Here is a 16,295-nt window from a genome sequence, read left to right as displayed (position 1 = left end):
ATTACATTTCATTAGCTATGAATAAATAGTTGATAATGTATTTTCCCATAGCTAGACCCTTATGTAAACACATTTTACTTAGATTATAGTTTTTTGAGAAAAAACTAAAATGTTTGTTAAAAATGAAAAATTCTTCAAAACAATAGTTGTATTGTATGTTTATATAGTTTTTGTGTGTTTAATTAAAAGAAATAAAACTACTTTACAAATTTTGTGTGTATTACCTATTTAAACACTTTTATAAGAAAACTAAAGGGTGTTTTAGTCAATTTATCATTTAGATCTCAACGAGGAGGATATAATGGTCAAATCAAGACACAGCTCGAAAGCTACAAACCCACTCGCCCCTTTACCTCACGCGCCCCTTTGTTTTGATTTCCTCTCTCACTCTGCACACGAAGGCGAGAGAGAGAGAGAAAGAAAAAAGCGAAGAATACGCAGAATCCATCCAATTTAGGGTTAGGGCTGCCCCTAATCTGGAAACCTTTGCCTCGTTTCTGATCTGTTTTCCGGATCCGACTTGAAGGAAAGAAGACGACGACGCACTACCAAAAACATGGGCGCGAATTCGCTTCCAACGGATGCAACCCTCGATCTAGATGAGCAGATCTCGCAGCTCATGCAGTGCAAGCCTCTCTCCGAGCAACAGGTGCCTGTGATTGTGTTAGAATATAGCTTTCCTCGCACCTTTTCGTTTTCTTCGTTTAAAATTGGATCTGTAATTTAGTTTTTCGAGTGAACTTTGGGCCATTTCGGTGATTAGATCTCAGATTTTGTTTCAAATCAAGGGTGGATTATTTCTGTGAGTATATGATGATCTGATTCTTCGAGAAGGATCTTCTAGTATAGGTGTAGAGCTCATTTCACGTCAGTTTTACGGGTTGATAGAAATGGATTTCATTTTTTTTTGTTTCTTAATGATTTCTGGCTGTATTGGATTCTGAATAGGCGATTAGCTCGCATTTCAATATGCTTTGTATTGTGGATTTGTCTCACCCACAGCCAAAATTGTATCCTTTTGATTAGGTGATTGGCTAGTTAAAATCTCATCAGTTAGATGCATTACTGGATTTTCCAATTGGGGGAATGTATCTTAAATGATAATAGATTTAGCTGAAGTTGAGAGAGAGGTTGCAATTCGATAAAAGTTCTTCTAAGCTAATATCGAGGGAAAAACTGATCAGTAGCTGTAAAAAAGTCTTCTTGGCTGTAGATGATCTTTGTGCTTGTTGCTTGTGTCAAATTGGTGTATCTAATTTGACATTTTAATGTTAAACTGGATAATACTGTTAGTCCTGTATTTCTCTAGGAAGTAAAAGAGGGGAAAGATGAATTTATTATGTGCAGTGTTTTTTTATTTGCTTTAGGTCAGAGCATTATGTGAGAAAGCTAAGGAGATCTTAATGGATGAAAGCAACGTTCAGGTCAGTTCTTGATCTTGCATCTCGTGCCAATTATAAAACCCATGTGGTAGATTGTGTAACTAAACAATCATTTGGTTTAAAGAGCCTTAATTTTTATATTCTTACTGTATGCAGCCTGTTAAAAGCCCTGTGACAATCTGCGGTGATATTCATGGACAGTTCCATGATCTTGCAGAGCTTTTCCGTATTGGGGGAAAGGTAACATCTATAACTCTTGCACAATGGACATAAAGATGCATGTTTTGTTATTTAGTCTGCATCAATCCTTTCTAGCAATTATTATTTATGGCTGGGGACTACAAAGTGTGAGTGGTTTCTAACTGAATAATCAGAACTATTTAGAGCCTTTTCTTAGGGGTTATATTTGAAAGTGGGTTCTAATTTTTGGTGTCCATCTACCATCAGGCGTTTACAAAACCTGATTAAATGTTAATCTTACACTCTTTTGCAGTGTCCTGATACCAACTATCTGTTTATGGGAGACTATGTCGACCGTGGATATTATTCTGTGGAAACTGTTACGGTACCAAGTCTATACCATTTACAAACTTCTTTTTTGTTCAATAATCTGATTTCAAGTGGAAATACATATTTTTGGTCATGTTATTTTGTTAAATAAAATACATTGTCTCCATACTGGATGTATTCTCTTCTTAACGTTTATATTTGTTTCTCTTTCTTCCTCTTTAATTTCATTTCCAGCTGTTGGTTGGCTTGAAAGTACGGTATCCACAGCGAATCACTATTCTTAGAGGAAACCATGAAAGTCGTCAGGTAAACTAACTTTTCTCTAAGTTATCACTTTGTCTCTACTTGTACTTTTGCCTTCTGAAGTATACGCTATTGAGTCGATAGGCATAGTTTTCTGTTTTCTGTCATTAAAATCTAAGATGAAACCCTTTTATAATTACAATTTTATTTTTTCATGTCGATGATATATATATTTACAAGTCAATTAAGGAATTTCTATATCTTATCTGCTGCAACTTTCTGGCCTCCCAAGTTTTTATCTGACTCATGGTTCAATACCCTTTTTTTTTGACAGATTACTCAGGTTTATGGATTTTATGATGAATGTCTGCGAAAGTGAGTTTCCCTGCAAACATTCTTATGTTGTATAAGCTACTGACTCGCTTTGTTCATGTGATGACAAACTTCTTTAACTAATACTATGCATGTCCTCATGGTTTCTGTTGTCGCTGCTAATTTTCTTTCTTTCTTTATTCTAGTCCTGGCTAGTTTATATTGATCTACCGGGTTAATATTGCTTTGCTCATGTGACTGTGTTCTCATGACATTTTTTCGTACCTTAGTTGTTGTTAGATAGTGCCATTCAAAAATGAATTTGATAAGATATGTCTCCTTCTATGCATGTAGGAAAGTGTTTTTTTTTTGGTTATTTCGTTTGTAATTTGCTTAACAAAGCTTGCTTGTACTTGCAGGTATGGCAATGCAAATGTTTGGAAGATATTTACAGACCTCTTTGACTATTTCCCACTGACAGCCTTGGTTAGTACTTAGTACATGCATTGCATCTTTATTTCCTTATTCCTATAAGATAGATTATCCATTTTCTCTTGTGCATTCTTGTGCGTGTGTTAGCGTAAGTTTCACTTCAGTTTGAGATGGTTGGTATTCTGAAATGTTGTAAATGACAAAAGAAATTGCATTTGCTACTTATACCTTCTACAGAGAAATGCGGACGATCTCTTAAATATAACTCGTCTAATTGAATTGACGATTTCTTAAGAGTTTTAATTCCGAAAAATAATGAGCTGTTCATCTCATATCGTATATCCTTGTTTACAGGTGGAGTCGGAAATATTCTGCCTTCACGGTGGATTATCACCATCCATCGAGACCCTTGACAACATTAGGAACTTTGATCGGGTTCAAGAAGTTCCACATGAAGGGCCTATGTGTGACTTATTATGGTCTGATCCTGATGACAGATGTGGCTGGGGAATCTCTCCTCGTGGTGCTGGATATACATTTGGTCAGGTATTTGAATTATGAAGCCTCAGTTTCAGAAGCTTTCCTGAATCTCCTTTTTCCTTTGTTCTAGTAAGTTTGTAATTGACTTTCTTTTTTCATTTTTGTTTCCATAGGATATTTCGGAACAATTCAATCACACTAACAACTTAAAGCTGATCGCCCGAGCGCATCAGCTCGTTATGGATGGATTCAATTGGGCACACGTAATACAATCAAACTCCTCTTCCCTGCATAGATTAGCCAAACCTTAGATTCTTAGCTCACATGTATATATTCTCGTTGACAGGAGCAAAAAGTGGTTACTATATTCAGTGCACCAAACTATTGCTATCGCTGTGGAAACATGGCCTCAATTCTTGAGGTCGATGACTGCAGGAACCACACGTTCATTCAGGTCTTTGCCCAAACTATTTCCTGAAATCTTTGTTTTAACTTCTTTTCTGGGGAAAGGTAACTAACAGAGTCTAAATCATGAAACAGTTTGAACCAGCACCGAGGAGAGGAGAGCCAGATGTAACCCGAAGGACACCTGACTATTTCCTTTGAAGATACTCAGCTCCTCCTGCAGCTTCCGGTTGTTGGTTTTTGAAGATCTCTGCTTATTCCATTTGGTTCAACGCATTTGTGTTCCAGGTTGCTTCTCTTTAAAATCAATTTAGCCCTCTCCCTTGGAATAGTGTAATATAGGCAAAGAGGTCAATGAACTTTAAAACCTCTCATGAACATGTGTTTGGCTGAACTTATTAGCTCCCTTCTGCATCAGAATCTGTTTATTGTGAGATATTTTTTCGATTTATTTCACGTAATTTTTCCCTTTTGTTCCATATATCTGTTTCGTGCACCTTTTATTTGAAACCTAATAATATAAATCGAAATGCTGTTCTTTCAAGCCACAACAATGAAGACTTTGTGAATGGTCAAGTGAATACAGAGTTGATGAACTATGTCATGTAAAGGCACTGATTTTATATATCACACAATGAAACTGTTACTACAAGTTAACGTAAGAGAATAGTGAAGGAACAAGATCAACAACGGACCAGGCAAGGCCTGCATATTGGAAGAACCTTATACCAGTATCAATATCAAACGAGTCGTGGCTCAAAAACTCGCATAGTTTCTGCAAATATCCAACTGAATTCTTGGGTTCGTCTGTCTTCTTCCCACTTGCATACCCCTTGAGCTTGGGAATGTACATGCTGGATCTTATTGGAATCCCAAGTGCGTTGGATACCATTGGTAAAGTCCATTTTGCAAGAGATTTACTGCAGAACTTCACTAAGAGTATCGTCGGTATTCCCACCATGACTCTACCAAGGTAGGATGAAATAGGGAGCTCTGGTGAGAAGATTCGTGGAGCAGCTTCGTGGTGGAATTGGCTGTACGTTTGCTGCACTCCGGTAACCTAAGACAAGTAAAAACATCGATTAAGGCCATTGTCTAAATAAACCATAACACTAGTGCATACAATATCGTCTGAAAATCTTTCAATGCTTACAATTCCTAAGGTAACCCCGTTGAAGGCTGTGTGGTACTCGTAGCTAGGAGTTGGGTGCTCAGGGGTCGGATAAGCAAAGAGCAATAAGAAACTCAACGCGGTCCAGAAAGAGCTAACTGCACAATCCAGAGAGTCATGGCTTTTCTGTTATTCAATGTTTGCAACTTAGGAGCTTTATCAAACTATGAGCAAGGAGCTTACCGTTCTGTTTTGATGTAATGAAATCGTCAAGTTTTTCATTGACGGTAAGCCAAAGACCTAGAATCAGGACTCCTATGGCAAGACCACTGACGATATCGACGACACTATGCATACCCAAGTAAACCCTTCCTAGGAAGAAAACAATGTTGTCAATTGAGCAATCAAATCCTTTCAAGGAATGTGTGTTTAACAGGTATGAGTTTTGGGTCTTACCGAAGGCGATTAGAGCTACCAACAAACAAGCAAGGGCAAATCCATAGTACTGGATAGACACACTTTCGTATTCCAAGGAGGATAACACATAATGGAGTAGATAGCTGAAACACCAGACAATAAGGAGACAAGTGTTATGACCTCTATAGCATTCCAGTTCCACTATTTAGTCAATTATCTTCTCACAGCAATAACACCGAGAACAGACATTACTAGCTAGGTATGGAGTTTCTACAACTATGATGATATTCCACAACAAAGCTGGTAACGAGTTAGCAGACAACATACCCAGATAAACAAACAGTGTTAAGAGTATGTGAAGAAGGCAAGCCATATTCCATTGCATTGTCTTCCTCATCTTTAGTGGCAGTAATCCTTCTAACCGGTGGACAGCTTGGCCTAGGAGCTGATACCACATCCTAAATAAAGAAGAGCGTATAAAACCAACACTTGCTTCTTTAGAAACTTGTAAACTAAGAGAATGCGTTATAGAAGGCCAAATACCTTAATGCAGTTTCCCAAGTAATCACAGAATGCAATCAAGAGAGTCATCTGCCTAGCCAATCTACCATGTCCACTCTGGAATATCGATTAGTAAGACTTCAAGTGTACATCCATATCCACATAAAAAATCTCTAAATACTAAGGATTTAAACTTTTATGTTGAAGAAGAAGCTTTGGAATGTTACCCAGAAGAGCAAAGGCAAGAAAGCAGTGTAAAAGGGAACAGAGACAACACAAGATAGCCCTGAGAAGAAAGCATCCAACACTCCATTCTGACATTTCTGCATATACCCAAAATGGTAAATTCCAAGTCAAGGCAAAAAAATCAGCTTCAATTCTAAATTTTGAAAAAGCTGATAGCTTTAGCTAATTAATGAGGCACCTGGATTCTGAGAATGAGAGGGACACCACCAACGACTTGACGAGCGACCCATGGTTGTAAGAGAGATCTAAATTTATGGGTAAATTTAAGATAAGAAGAAGCACAGATCCATGTGACAATACCAACGAGCACCAAGCCTTGCCATGTCCCTGAACCTTCCATTGATCTTTCTAGAATCTTCTTCATCTTCTTATTGTTCTTCCCTCCCTCTTTCCCGTTTCAAGAAAGAGGAGAGAGACTTCGAGACAGTTGGTAGATTTTCTGGGTAGGTTTCACAAAGTCAATAAACCCAATTTTATACCCAAAGTCTTTTGTTTGGGAATTATGATGTCTTCTCTCTCCCTCTATCTCTTGGGCCGTATAGTGAGGAGCTCCAATGGATGTTCGCTGGCAGAGAGAAAGAGAGAGAGAGAGACAGAGATTGATTTATTAATAAATTAGTATTTGTTAAATTTTGAGACCAAGTTATAAAGATTTTGAGAGATGGGAAAAATTCATAGCCACCAGTTTTGATTCAGCGCTTTTTGAAAGTGAAGTCTACGTGTGATTTGCGTGACTTAATTTGACTCAACGCACAATTTTAGTCTAATTACTATCTTTTTCTTTCTGATTGTGATTTTGTGATTGCTGCCAATTTATTGATTTTGTGCTACCAAAAGTTTCACTTTTAAGAAATTAAAATGAAACGTAGAAGACACATATTAAACAAACAATTCGTGTGTGCTAACAGGAAAAAAAAAAAGTAACTAACGTTTAGTGTAAACGAGAACTAAACGAAACCAGCTATTAGTATCCAAGAACCATGTAACATTGACCCTAAAAGAACGAGATTAACTTGTGTATTTAAGGAGAAGAAATAAAAAATACAAAGGGTCAAGAAGAAGCAGACCTCAGAAAGAATGAGAGTCAACTACAAGCGTCAATAAGGAATCCGGAAAAGCAAAACAGAACAAAAAAAAGGTTTCCTTGTTCTTAGAGCAGTCAGAAACAGAGAACAACCAAGTCTTACGATATCTCCTTCTTTAGGTTTAAATTTTGAACTAATTTAAACCTAATTACAGTAGTTATTAGCTTCAGATTGGATTTACATTCGGATGAATATTTTTTAGACGACAATTAAATTAGTGAAGATTATATGATTCAGTGGATTATAAAATAATTATATGACAAAAATATGAACCAAAAAAAACTTGATTTTCTGTTTTTCCAAATATGCAGAGTTGCAGAAATTACTACACCAACAAAAGAACAATGAATATGTGACTTGAAGAATAAGGAACACACATAAGAAAACCATTCTTCCATGAAGCCCTAGTTTTTTTATCTTGCGTAACAAAAAAGAATCAAGCCGATTACTTCATGACATGGGCATTCGCGTCACATGTATATAAATCGACCTAAAGATTTTCAAGTTCTTCGGCCAAAGGACTTCTCCCAAGACTTGTTCCTCGTGTTCTAACCGGGGCAAAAGGAGATATCTTAGAAGAATTTGAAGAAGCTCTTGGAGATAAATGAGCTTGCTCAAGAACCCTAAATTGTAGCTCTGAAGGGTAATCTCTCATACAACTGATTCTAGGCCCTGCACCTGTACTCCATCTCGAATGTAGCCGCTCAGCTAACTGGTAAGATTTAATTCCTTTGTGTGAATCTATCCGTCTCATTATCTTCTCCTTCAGGACAGGCTTCTCGTAATCTTCAATGTCTTCATCGAACAGGTTTGATTTTGGATATGTGAACTCTTCCTCAGCTATGAATGTCTCCTCTGCTGTCTCATACCCTTGTTCTGAAGGGGTTTCAGGTTCTTCTTCATCATCCTGTTCCTCCTCGATCATGTTGTCGTCTTCGTCTGGAATCTCATCCAGTCTTGAAAGTTTTGAATGGAACCTTGATAATGTTTGTAGCTCTGCATGATTGTTGGGCTTAGTGTTGGGACTAAAACCGGTCTCAGCATCCACAAAGTCACAATGTTCTTCTTCGGTCTCTTTGATTCTTGAAGGCATCCTCTTGACCTTAGCAGGAGCTTCTCCATCTTCTTCATCTGGATTCTTCTACAGAATATAAAAAATAAAGTATGTAATCATAGCCTAAAAACAAACCAGAGCCAAACCTATGAGATGTTGGTGACTTAAAACTCAGACCAGAATGGACTTACCTTTACATTGGCGAGGTCTACATTGTTCTCCCTAAGAAACGACATGAACGCCTGAAAATTCTCTTCTGTTGGAAGATAATGTCCACTGTGAGGCCAAACTGCCTGAAAATATCATCCAACGAACTCAAACTCAACACAAAACGTTTTTGCAGTGTCTTATAACATCTCTTCTTTTGCATAAGTATAAGCGAGTAAATTTCTTTCTTTAACCTTAAGAACACCATCGTCAACCACAATTCTTCCAGCAGATAATGTAGCTCCCCCGGCTAGAAAACTCGAGTGTTGAAAGTTACCCTTTTTCTTCATTCCAACATACAATATCTTAGATACGCTTAGGACAAAGATCCACTTTGCGTCAGGAGGACCTTCTTTTGTGTCGAGAACTATCCCACTTTGCTTATACATTAGTTTCCCATCCTCGATTATAACTTCATATGCCTCCCTTTCTGTCTGTTTGTAAGAAAGAATGAAGGATTACAAAAAGGTATCTAACAAGCATGTCAATAATATTGGTCTACCAAGTTTTTCTGAAAATAGATCTAAGGTTCTACAGAATTGGTCAACCAAGCACAGAAACTAGAGGGTAAAACTCACCGGACCAAGATACTTGATGCTTTGTTGGTAAAGTTTTGATCTTGGACATCTTTCGTGGTTCAATTCTTTTCCTTGTCCTATGTCAAGCCTACATGTCCAAAGTTGGACGTTAGCTCGTAAATTTGTACGCTTGATACTATCATACTTTTGATTGTGTAATAGCAATCTTACCAGTAGAAAAAGGGTTGTTTACTGTCACAGTGGAGCCAAGCATGATAATAGAATTGCAGATTGTGGCCATATCGATGTCGAGGATCAATCTGTTAAGCTAGAAAATTAAGATCACATGGCTTTACACAAAACTTATAGCCACAGAGAAAGACAAATTGTAAAAGAATATTCTTACTGCCTCAAGCCAGTGCTGCAAAGCCAACTTCCTAGCTTTCTCGTCCTTTGATAAGCCTTTACCAACCTTAGGGATAAAAATGGTCAAATCATTATATAAAGACTGGAGCAATGGGAACGAAAACGGGTGCATCAAACCAACATAGTTGATAGGCTTGATGTTACCTTAGCAGCTCTTGTTCTTGCTCTAGACCAGCGTGAAACTGCAGTCTCTTGCTTCTCAATTTCAAAAAACGATATAGAACTTCTTTTAAGTTCAGCAAAGTCAAGTACCTTCCACCTGCAAATTCCATTTAGTTACTACTAAACAGATAATTTTATCCTCTCTATATATACCAATGCCAATAATCATAACACCACGAACCATCTTTGCTCAACGACTACAGCACAATCAGCTAGCCTTCTTCTGGTTCGAAAACTTCTATAAACTTTCTGTAACTTTAATGCAGCTTGATATGTTCCATCACCTAATAACAAGGCTAAAAATTCTTTTGCATGTTCGTTTTCGCAAACAGGTTTCCATATCCGCATTTTATATCTATCATCTTCTTTCATAAAAGTTAAAGGTTTAATAGAGAAATTGTTCTCCACATCTCCTGGAGAAATTCTTGATCGTTGTGTCCCTTTACCGCTAAGGGATCTGTTGTATAGCGTCTTTCTAGCTTCAGGTGATTCAGTTATGGTTGAATCCGAGTCAATGTCATTAAAACTGATTGATCGAAGAATGGTCTTTGTCTCTGCACAATCAATACAAATATGCCTCAGATCAAAATGCCTTCAAATAAACGTTCATAGAAGTTGTCACAAATACTAACCCATTTTCACTTGAAACCAGATTCAAGCAGTTCCTTATTATGTCCTGAAAATGTCAAATATCCAAATTCCATCATTGAGACATTACATCGAATCACCAAAAACATAGAAAGGGTGAAGAAGAAGAAGCAGAACCTGGAAGTCAAACAAAACCCATGAGACGAAATGAAACAGAGAAGAGATTCTTTTAATGGAAGAAAACAACAGAGCCAAAAAGGAAATGAGGAGGCTTTGAATGGGTCTAGGATTAGATGGGAACGTGAGAGAGAACGATAATGGCGGCCATTTCTGATTTAAGAGATTCTCATGAAATCTCAATCTCTCAATGATGCAAATCTGTTCCATTGGCTGGGAGAAAAATAGAGTCCTCTGTTCCACGATCGCTCTGTTATTTTTGTTGGCTCCTCCTCAGTTTATCCTAATTTTGGCGTCAATGTTTCGCTTTTAAAACTAGGTCCCTATAAAAATTCAAACTTCCTATGTTAACCCAGAAAATAAAACATTATCAATTTGACCCAAACAAAAATCATAAGAAAATCTTCAATTTTTAATAATTTCCCTAAAGTACCATTAAAAAAAATCACAGAAGCTAATTATGGGATTTCTACTGTTTTCTAATTCATAACAATATATACTGTAAATAGTTTACCAATCAAAGACACTAAAAACAATTCATGTCTTCAATAGAAAACATTCAAAAGTTGGGGACTTTTTATGAAAATTCTGTATAAACGCAAGCAGAACCAAAGCCCTAGCCCTCTCTAATTCGCTGTGTCCGTTAAGTCCTCTCTTTTCCGAAGGATCTGACTTTATCCCGGAATTCTGACGCCGAAGCTTAAATGGAAAAAGAAGATGAGCTCCAGAAGTTAAACGGTCAAGTTTCAGCTCCACGAGACGGAGATGTAGAAGATGACGATCCACTAGTGTTGAGTTCTCAAGCTTTGGCGGCGCTTCGGGAATTTCTAGCAGACCAGAACAAGACTGTTGCGAGCACGCCACCGGCGTCTTCCGTCGCCGGAGGAGAAGAATCCGATAAAGTGGAGCTGGTTACGGAGGATTGGAGACTCAGCCAGTTCTGGTACGAACCTGAAACTGCAGAGACTGTAGCAGATGAAGTGGTCACTCTCTCTCAAAGAATTCCAGGCTGCAGAGTCGCTTGCATTGCTTGCCCTACTCTCTACGTTTATCTCAAGGTACTATTAATCAGTTTTGTTCAGTACCCTTAATTTGTATCGAATCCGTTTTGCTAAAAATCGATACTTTTGTTGTCGTTGATGCTAAATTTCTGTGCGACGGGTTTTGATTTGTGCTGAGTCAGAAAAGAGATCCTAGTCTTCAGGTGCAATTGCTGGAGTACGATATGAGATTCGAGAGATATGGAAAAGAGTTCACTTTCTATGATTACAACGAACCAGAAGATCTGCCGCTTCAGCTGAAACATTGCTTCCATATAATCGTTGCAGATCCTCCCTACTTGGTAAAGTTTCTTCAAGTTCTTAACTTTTCCGATGCTGTTCTTTCATGGGAATTTTGGAAATCTTTTAGCTGCCCCTTGATAGATAGGTTTAGAGACTGATGTGTAATCTGCTCTGAACTTCTGACATTCAAGAAGCTTCTGCTAGATAGGCATTGCTTATAAATTAATCTTCTTTTAAAAGATTATAGAAAGTCCAAAAGCAGACAAGATGAAAGAAAAAAAGTGTAAGCTTTACAATGGAGTATCAGTTGGTTATGGTCATGGCTTAGTGTCACTTCTTAAAGATGGATACTTTGTGGCTCTCTGCTGCGTTTTGATTATCATTTGAAATATTTCCCGGGTAGGAGTATTTGTGACTTGTGAGGATATCATTAATCTGTGATGTTTTTGTGTGCTATATTGCTTGCTATCTTCAAAGCATAAATGTCTTTGAGTACCTTCTAGTTAGCGTGTTAATGATCTTGATTCGTTTATGCTTGGCAGAGTAGGGAATGCCTGGAAAGAGTTAGTCAAACAATTTTGTTCCTCGCAAGCCCAGTAGATTCATTGTTGCTTCTTCTCACAGGTACAATGGGTACTTTTGTTTTCTCAAGTCAAATTTATATGATCTTATGATTTATTAACTAGGAGATATCTCACGTCTTGCAGGAGAGGTGCAAAGAGAACATGCAGCTGAGCTATTGGGTGTTCGCCCTTGTGTGTTTAAGCCTCATCACTCTAGCAAACTCGGAAACGAGTTCCGACTGTTTATAAGTTATGATCCAGGTACCAGATTAGGAGGCTTGGAAGAAGACAGCTAGTTGTGACTTGCTTGTAAGTTGCTTCTCTAAAGTCTTTTGACTGTTCTTGAGTAAACCAGTGATTGTTCTTTTACCCTTCTGATCACAAAAAGCAATGTGCTTAAATCCATCTCACGCGTTCACGTCATCCCCTTTTGCTGTTCATGTAGTTGCTGTTAATTTCTTATGACGATGCGCCTTAACCAATCTCAGGTGTCTGGCATTTCAAGCCCTTATCCTCTAGCAGCGGAGGAACATTTGTGGCAGGGAACACTCATCGGCTCATGTGTGTTGGATATTTTTCATCAATGTTCTCTTGGTGACCTCACTTTGTTCAATCGTTCTCTGTATCTTGTTGCAACCGCAGATCTCAAGTCTGATATACTTTTACATTATTATCAAAATCTCAACATATTTACCAAAATGATTTATTGCATCATGAATCAACATGACATACGGAATTAGCTCATCACAAAAAATTATTCAATCCGTTGCAACTTTATAATTTGCGAGGAAGAGATGAAATATTGATGTTTGCTCTCAGCGAATAAAAAGTTTTTGGTCCGACCCGGTTCTACAAACTTTACCAGAATCAAAGTGCTAAACCGGGCGAAGAAGTTAAGATCTCGAGAAGAGTCTTTTACGGTGGGAGAGAAACGAGAGTTGTTCGTCTTCTTCCATGGTCATTGAAATTCAAACACACGCAAGCATCAGAGAAGAGGACTGATTCGCGACTTCGATTATGAGGCCGAACATTGTTACCGAGGTGAGATCTGTTCAATTTTCTGCTCTGATTGCTTATATTCCTTGATCTTAGTCAGAAATTGTTGAGGTTTTAGCTTGTTTAATTACCGAGAAACTCCTAGTGAGAACGAGCTATGGCTGATAGCAGAAATCAGTACGACCGTCTCTTAATTCGGTAGAGTTAACTAATTAGCAGTTCAATTCGGCATAACTTCAGTTTCATGGCCAATCGTTCGTTGTAGAAAGTAGAAACATTCTCTTCATAAAATAGGTTATAGCAGCCTCTGTTTGTGTTGTTTCATTAGTTCTTCAAGTTTTAGGTATAATAATACAATTTCACCATTCTATTATACAACTGTGACTCTGGATCATACTTTTGTTTGAAGATTTCTGAAATTATTCATAAGGTTGAATATTATTAGAAGGTTTCTATGTCCAACCAAGTAGATAATCGGCACAATGTTTAGATATAAGCCTATAAACTGGTAAAGGTCTTGTTTCTGGTTAGTTATGTATTCTTTATTTTCTCATAGGCTGGGGTTCAAACTCGAGTTGGACAGTGGTGGAATGCCATACCTTTCCTCACGTCATCGGTGGTGGTAGTTTGTGGGGTCATTTACCTGATATGCCTCTTAACTGGATATGACACTTTTTATGAAGTATGCTTCTTACCCTCGGCAATCATATCGAGGTTCCAAGGTATGTTCTCATATTTATTGAGGCTTGCATGTCATGTAGAAGATATTCCTATTGGCACTAAAACTTACATTTCCAAAGTTATTTCGTCTTGCAAACTGGTAATTTTAAATTCAGATGCCTGAGCTGTCCTGATTTTTTTTGTTTCCTCTTGTTCACTCGTTTCTCGTTATCTGTGCAGTTTATAGGTTTTATACAGCCATTATTTTCCATGGATCACTGCTTCATGTTCTGTTCAACATGATGGCATTGGTTCCTATGGGCTCTGAGCTGGAGAGAATCATGGGATCTGTCCGTTTGCTTTACCTAACAGTTTTGCTGGCAACGACCAATGCCGTATTGCATCTTCTTATAGCATCCTTGGCGGGATATAATCCCTTCTACCAATATGATCATCTCATGAATGAATGCGCCATTGGATTTTCTGGAATCTTGTTTTCTATGATTGTCATAGAGACAAGTCTCAGTGGAGTTACCTCTAGAAGGTAAGAATTTTCAAGGGCTACTTAAATGATTTAGACTCTGGAAGATCAAAGTGCAAGTAAATATGAGCTTCTTGTTAGAATTCAGATACATTCTCTCCAAACATGTTAATGCTACACATGTCTGTACACATATTAATAAGATATGCGTTTAATGTCCTCTGAATGTGGGCTATTTTTTGCCAACTCTTTGTATTCATGAAGCATCTCATATTTCTTCATTTGCTACTTTATTTCTCTGTGCAGTGTGTTTGGTCTCTTCAACGTTCCCGCTAAACTGTAAGCTCCATTGTCTTGCTTGTTGGCATCTTAATGCCCACCTGCATTTCTTGTTGCTCATATGATGTAAAAGTTTGTATCCATGTGTAGGTATCCGTGGATCTTACTAATAGTATTCCAGCTTCTCATGACAAATGTTTCACTGCTTGGGCATCTATGCGGCATCCTGTCTGGATTTTCATGTATGATTATTGACCTTTTTCATTGTCATCTTCTTTCTAAACCTGCATTTTCATGGGGAGCTAATTTGTTAGTCGCTTTGGATTTCAGATTCTTATGGCCTCTTCAATTTCTTGATGCCTGGCTCTTCATTTTTTACCACCATTGAGTCAGCCTCCTGGATGGTAAGTACTAAGTACTTAAGAAGATCTGGCTTCTTGATGTTTCCTTTTCTTTGTTAATTGAGAGGCCATCGAGGATTTAAAACTCATGCAGATCTGGCTTCTTGATGTTGCTCTCTGAGTTAATCGTAACTCATCCAGTTTCTATGTCCTCTTCCAGTCTAGCTTCATTAGGCGACCCAAGTTCATTATGTGTACTGGCGGGAATCCTTCCAGCTATATTCCCACTTATTCTGCACAAAACACAACATCCAGGTGTGGTTTCCTAAGAACATATGAAAAACTGGACTGTTTGCCCAGAGAATATCCTAACGACATTTTTTCTTTGACCAGTGGTTTCTCTACAGGAAATGCTTGGAGATCCTTGTCTTCATGGTTGCCACAGAGGGAAGCATCTAATCAGGTACGTTCATGCTAATCTTGTTAGTTTCTTTTCTTTACCATGGTGGATGCATTCACATCTAACCATATTACTTCACATGCAGTCTTCTGAGGACAGTAGATTTCCGGGGAGAGGTAGAACTCTTAGCACTGCCCGAGATCCTACTGCTCCAGCTGGAGAAACAGACCCAAACCTCCATGCTAGACTGCTGGAAGATAGCAGCTCTCCAGACCGCCTTTCTGATGCAACTGTCAACACCGTGGCAGATTCAAGGTATTTGATTTCTTCAGCTTATGATTTATCAGCTTATTACGCCATTCTTCAACCTCACCCTCATGTCTCACCGTGTGTAGACAAGCGCCAATAGCTAATGCAGCAGTCCTGCCCCAATCCCAGGTTACTTTTCTTCTCTAAGATATTCGGCTCAGACCCAGACCCTTGTACAGCTTCTAGAAGCTTTTCTCTTATTGAGCTGTTAAAACACAGGGTCGTGTTGCTGCTTCCGAAGAACAAATCCAGAAACTCGTAGCCATGGGCTTTGACAGGGTACGTTTCTTGCTTCATACCAACGTTAACTAAAACAATAGTAAATAGATGGCTTAAAGTCTCTGGATTTTCTTCAGACACAAGTGGAAGTGGCGCTTGCTGCTGCCGACGATGATCTCACCGTAGCAGTGGAGATCCTAATGAGCCAACAGGTATAAACTTTTCCGAACTAGAGTTCTATTAACTCATTTTTAGAGTTTAGGCACTACTAACAACGAAACCACTGTGATCAAACTTGCAGGCTTAACACCAACAACTCGCAAAGTACTGTTTTGGCTTGTATTGTAACGTTTGTTTCTCATTCTGTCTTTTACTTGCATTTAGAAACTGTATAGCGTCTGTTTTCTTTAAGGAGGTTCTTTAACCAGACGATCAAACCGATTTTCCGGTTTAGAATCTAATACAAACGAAAGATCAGTTGAAATTTTCTTTTTTTGCAAAATCTCTC

General features: G+C 38.2%; 5 protein-coding genes across 7 annotated transcripts; 3 read left to right on the top strand and 2 right to left on the bottom strand.

Moving 5' to 3' along the window:
• Positions 1–331: 331 nt before the first annotated feature.
• On the top strand, positions 332–4,306 carry PP2A-4 (protein phosphatase 2A-4). Its single transcript, NM_115712.4, has 11 exons — positions 332–649; positions 1,368–1,424; positions 1,539–1,622; positions 1,876–1,947; positions 2,127–2,198; positions 2,470–2,510; positions 2,867–2,933; positions 3,234–3,425; positions 3,533–3,622; positions 3,706–3,813; positions 3,900–4,306. Exons 1-11 carry the CDS (start codon positions 557–559, stop codon positions 3,963–3,965), a joined length of 942 nt encoding a protein of 313 aa, NP_567066.1. The 5' UTR covers positions 332–556; the 3' UTR covers positions 3,966–4,306.
• SPP1 (Phosphatidic acid phosphatase (PAP2) family protein) lies at positions 4,290–6,656 on the bottom strand. Of its 2 annotated transcripts, none has more exons than NM_115711.4 (8): positions 6,218–6,656; positions 6,021–6,116; positions 5,836–5,910; positions 5,620–5,750; positions 5,332–5,435; positions 5,119–5,247; positions 4,918–5,033; positions 4,290–4,824 (listed from the first exon to the last, which is right to left on the bottom strand). In NM_115711.4, the coding sequence occupies exons 1-8, from the start codon at positions 6,401–6,403 to the stop codon at positions 4,411–4,413; spliced, it is 1,251 nt and encodes a 416-aa protein (NP_191408.1). In that variant the 5' UTR covers positions 6,404–6,656; the 3' UTR covers positions 4,290–4,410. The 2 variants fall into 2 exon arrangements, with proteins under 2 accessions (NP_191408.1, NP_001078308.1); NM_001084839.2 differs by having other exon boundaries at positions 4,362–4,824; positions 5,836–5,896.
• Positions 6,657–7,351: 695 nt separating this feature from the next.
• Positions 7,352–10,396, bottom strand: AT3G58480 (calmodulin-binding family protein). The gene is made up of 10 exons (NM_115710.3): positions 10,257–10,396; positions 10,124–10,167; positions 9,673–10,045; positions 9,474–9,588; positions 9,310–9,375; positions 9,135–9,223; positions 8,964–9,051; positions 8,580–8,819; positions 8,370–8,471; positions 7,352–8,265 (listed from the first exon to the last, which is right to left on the bottom strand). The coding sequence occupies exons 2-10, from the start codon at positions 10,125–10,127 to the stop codon at positions 7,615–7,617; spliced, it is 1,728 nt and encodes a 575-aa protein (NP_191407.1). The 5' UTR covers positions 10,128–10,167; positions 10,257–10,396; the 3' UTR covers positions 7,352–7,614.
• Positions 10,397–10,898: 502 nt separating this feature from the next.
• AT3G58470 (nucleic acid binding / methyltransferase) lies at positions 10,899–12,797 on the top strand. Its single transcript, NM_115709.1, has 5 exons — positions 10,899–11,314; positions 11,440–11,598; positions 12,082–12,163; positions 12,247–12,411; positions 12,591–12,797. The coding sequence occupies exons 1-4, from the start codon at positions 10,961–10,963 to the stop codon at positions 12,396–12,398; spliced, it is 747 nt and encodes a 248-aa protein (NP_567065.1). The 5' UTR covers positions 10,899–10,960; the 3' UTR covers positions 12,399–12,411; positions 12,591–12,797.
• Positions 12,767–16,289, top strand: RBL15 (RHOMBOID-like protein 15). Of its 2 annotated transcripts, NM_001203197.1 has the most exons (14): positions 12,767–12,867; positions 12,996–13,046; positions 13,655–13,820; positions 13,999–14,302; positions 14,546–14,578; positions 14,669–14,760; positions 14,849–14,922; positions 15,080–15,174; positions 15,253–15,322; positions 15,405–15,574; positions 15,655–15,697; positions 15,788–15,847; positions 15,925–15,999; positions 16,089–16,266. In NM_001203197.1, the coding sequence occupies exons 1-14, from the start codon at positions 12,826–12,828 to the stop codon at positions 16,092–16,094; spliced, it is 1,281 nt and encodes a 426-aa protein (NP_001190126.1). In that variant the 5' UTR covers positions 12,767–12,825; the 3' UTR covers positions 16,095–16,266. The 2 variants fall into 2 exon arrangements, with proteins under 2 accessions (NP_001190126.1, NP_567064.1); NM_115708.4 differs by having other exon boundaries at positions 12,859–13,143; positions 16,089–16,289.
• Positions 16,290–16,295: the final 6 nt, after the last annotated feature.

This window comes from Arabidopsis thaliana, chromosome 3 (genome assembly GCF_000001735.4).
Source record: "Arabidopsis thaliana chromosome 3, partial sequence".
Classification (NCBI taxonomy): domain Eukaryota; kingdom Viridiplantae; phylum Streptophyta; class Magnoliopsida; order Brassicales; family Brassicaceae; genus Arabidopsis; species Arabidopsis thaliana.
Note: the sequence above shows the minus strand (reverse complement) of the source record. Positions and strands in the feature narration are given on the sequence as shown.

What these genes read in the sequence shown, in the direction of transcription:
- AT3G58480 (NM_115710.3), bottom strand. An exon ending in TTGACGATGGTGTTCTTAAG is followed by an intron (nt 8,472 to 8,579) that starts GTTAAAGAAAGA and finishes TGATATTTTCAG; the next exon opens with GCAGTTTGGCCTCACAGTGG. An exon ending in TAGACCTCGCCAATGTAAAG is followed by an intron (nt 8,266 to 8,369) that starts GTAAGTCCATTC and finishes TATATTCTGTAG; the next exon opens with AAGAATCCAGATGAAGAAGA.
- PP2A-4 (NM_115712.4), top strand. Translation starts at nt 557, where the DNA reads ATGGGCGCGAATTCGCTTCCAACGGATGCAACCCTCGATCTAGATGAG. An exon ending in TGGATGAAAGCAACGTTCAG is followed by an intron (nt 1,425 to 1,538) that starts GTCAGTTCTTGA and finishes TACTGTATGCAG; the next exon opens with CCTGTTAAAAGCCCTGTGAC. An exon ending in GGAACCACACGTTCATTCAG is followed by an intron (nt 3,814 to 3,899) that starts GTCTTTGCCCAA and finishes ATCATGAAACAG; the next exon opens with TTTGAACCAGCACCGAGGAG.
- AT3G58470 (NM_115709.1), top strand. Translation starts at nt 10,961, where the DNA reads ATGGAAAAAGAAGATGAGCTCCAGAAGTTAAACGGTCAAGTTTCAGCT. An exon ending in CTCTCTACGTTTATCTCAAG is followed by an intron (nt 11,315 to 11,439) that starts GTACTATTAATC and finishes GTGCTGAGTCAG; the next exon opens with AAAAGAGATCCTAGTCTTCA. An exon ending in TTGCAGATCCTCCCTACTTG is followed by an intron (nt 11,599 to 12,081) that starts GTAAAGTTTCTT and finishes TATGCTTGGCAG; the next exon opens with AGTAGGGAATGCCTGGAAAG.
- SPP1 (NM_115711.4), bottom strand. Translation starts at nt 6,403, where the DNA reads ATGAAGAAGATTCTAGAAAGATCAATGGAAGGTTCAGGGACATGGCAA. An exon ending in TCTTGCCTTTGCTCTTCTGG is followed by an intron (nt 5,911 to 6,020) that starts GTAACATTCCAA and finishes TCGATATTCCAG; the next exon opens with AGTGGACATGGTAGATTGGC. An exon ending in GGTAGCTCTAATCGCCTTCG is followed by an intron (nt 5,248 to 5,331) that starts GTAAGACCCAAA and finishes TTTTCTTCCTAG; the next exon opens with GAAGGGTTTACTTGGGTATG.
- RBL15 (NM_001203197.1), top strand. Translation starts at nt 12,826, where the DNA reads ATGACATACGGAATTAGCTCATCACAAAAAATTATTCAATCC. An exon ending in AATCATATCGAGGTTCCAAG is followed by an intron (nt 13,821 to 13,998) that starts GTATGTTCTCAT and finishes TTATCTGTGCAG; the next exon opens with TTTATAGGTTTTATACAGCC. An exon ending in TTGAGTCAGCCTCCTGGATG is followed by an intron (nt 14,923 to 15,079) that starts GTAAGTACTAAG and finishes GTCCTCTTCCAG; the next exon opens with TCTAGCTTCATTAGGCGACC.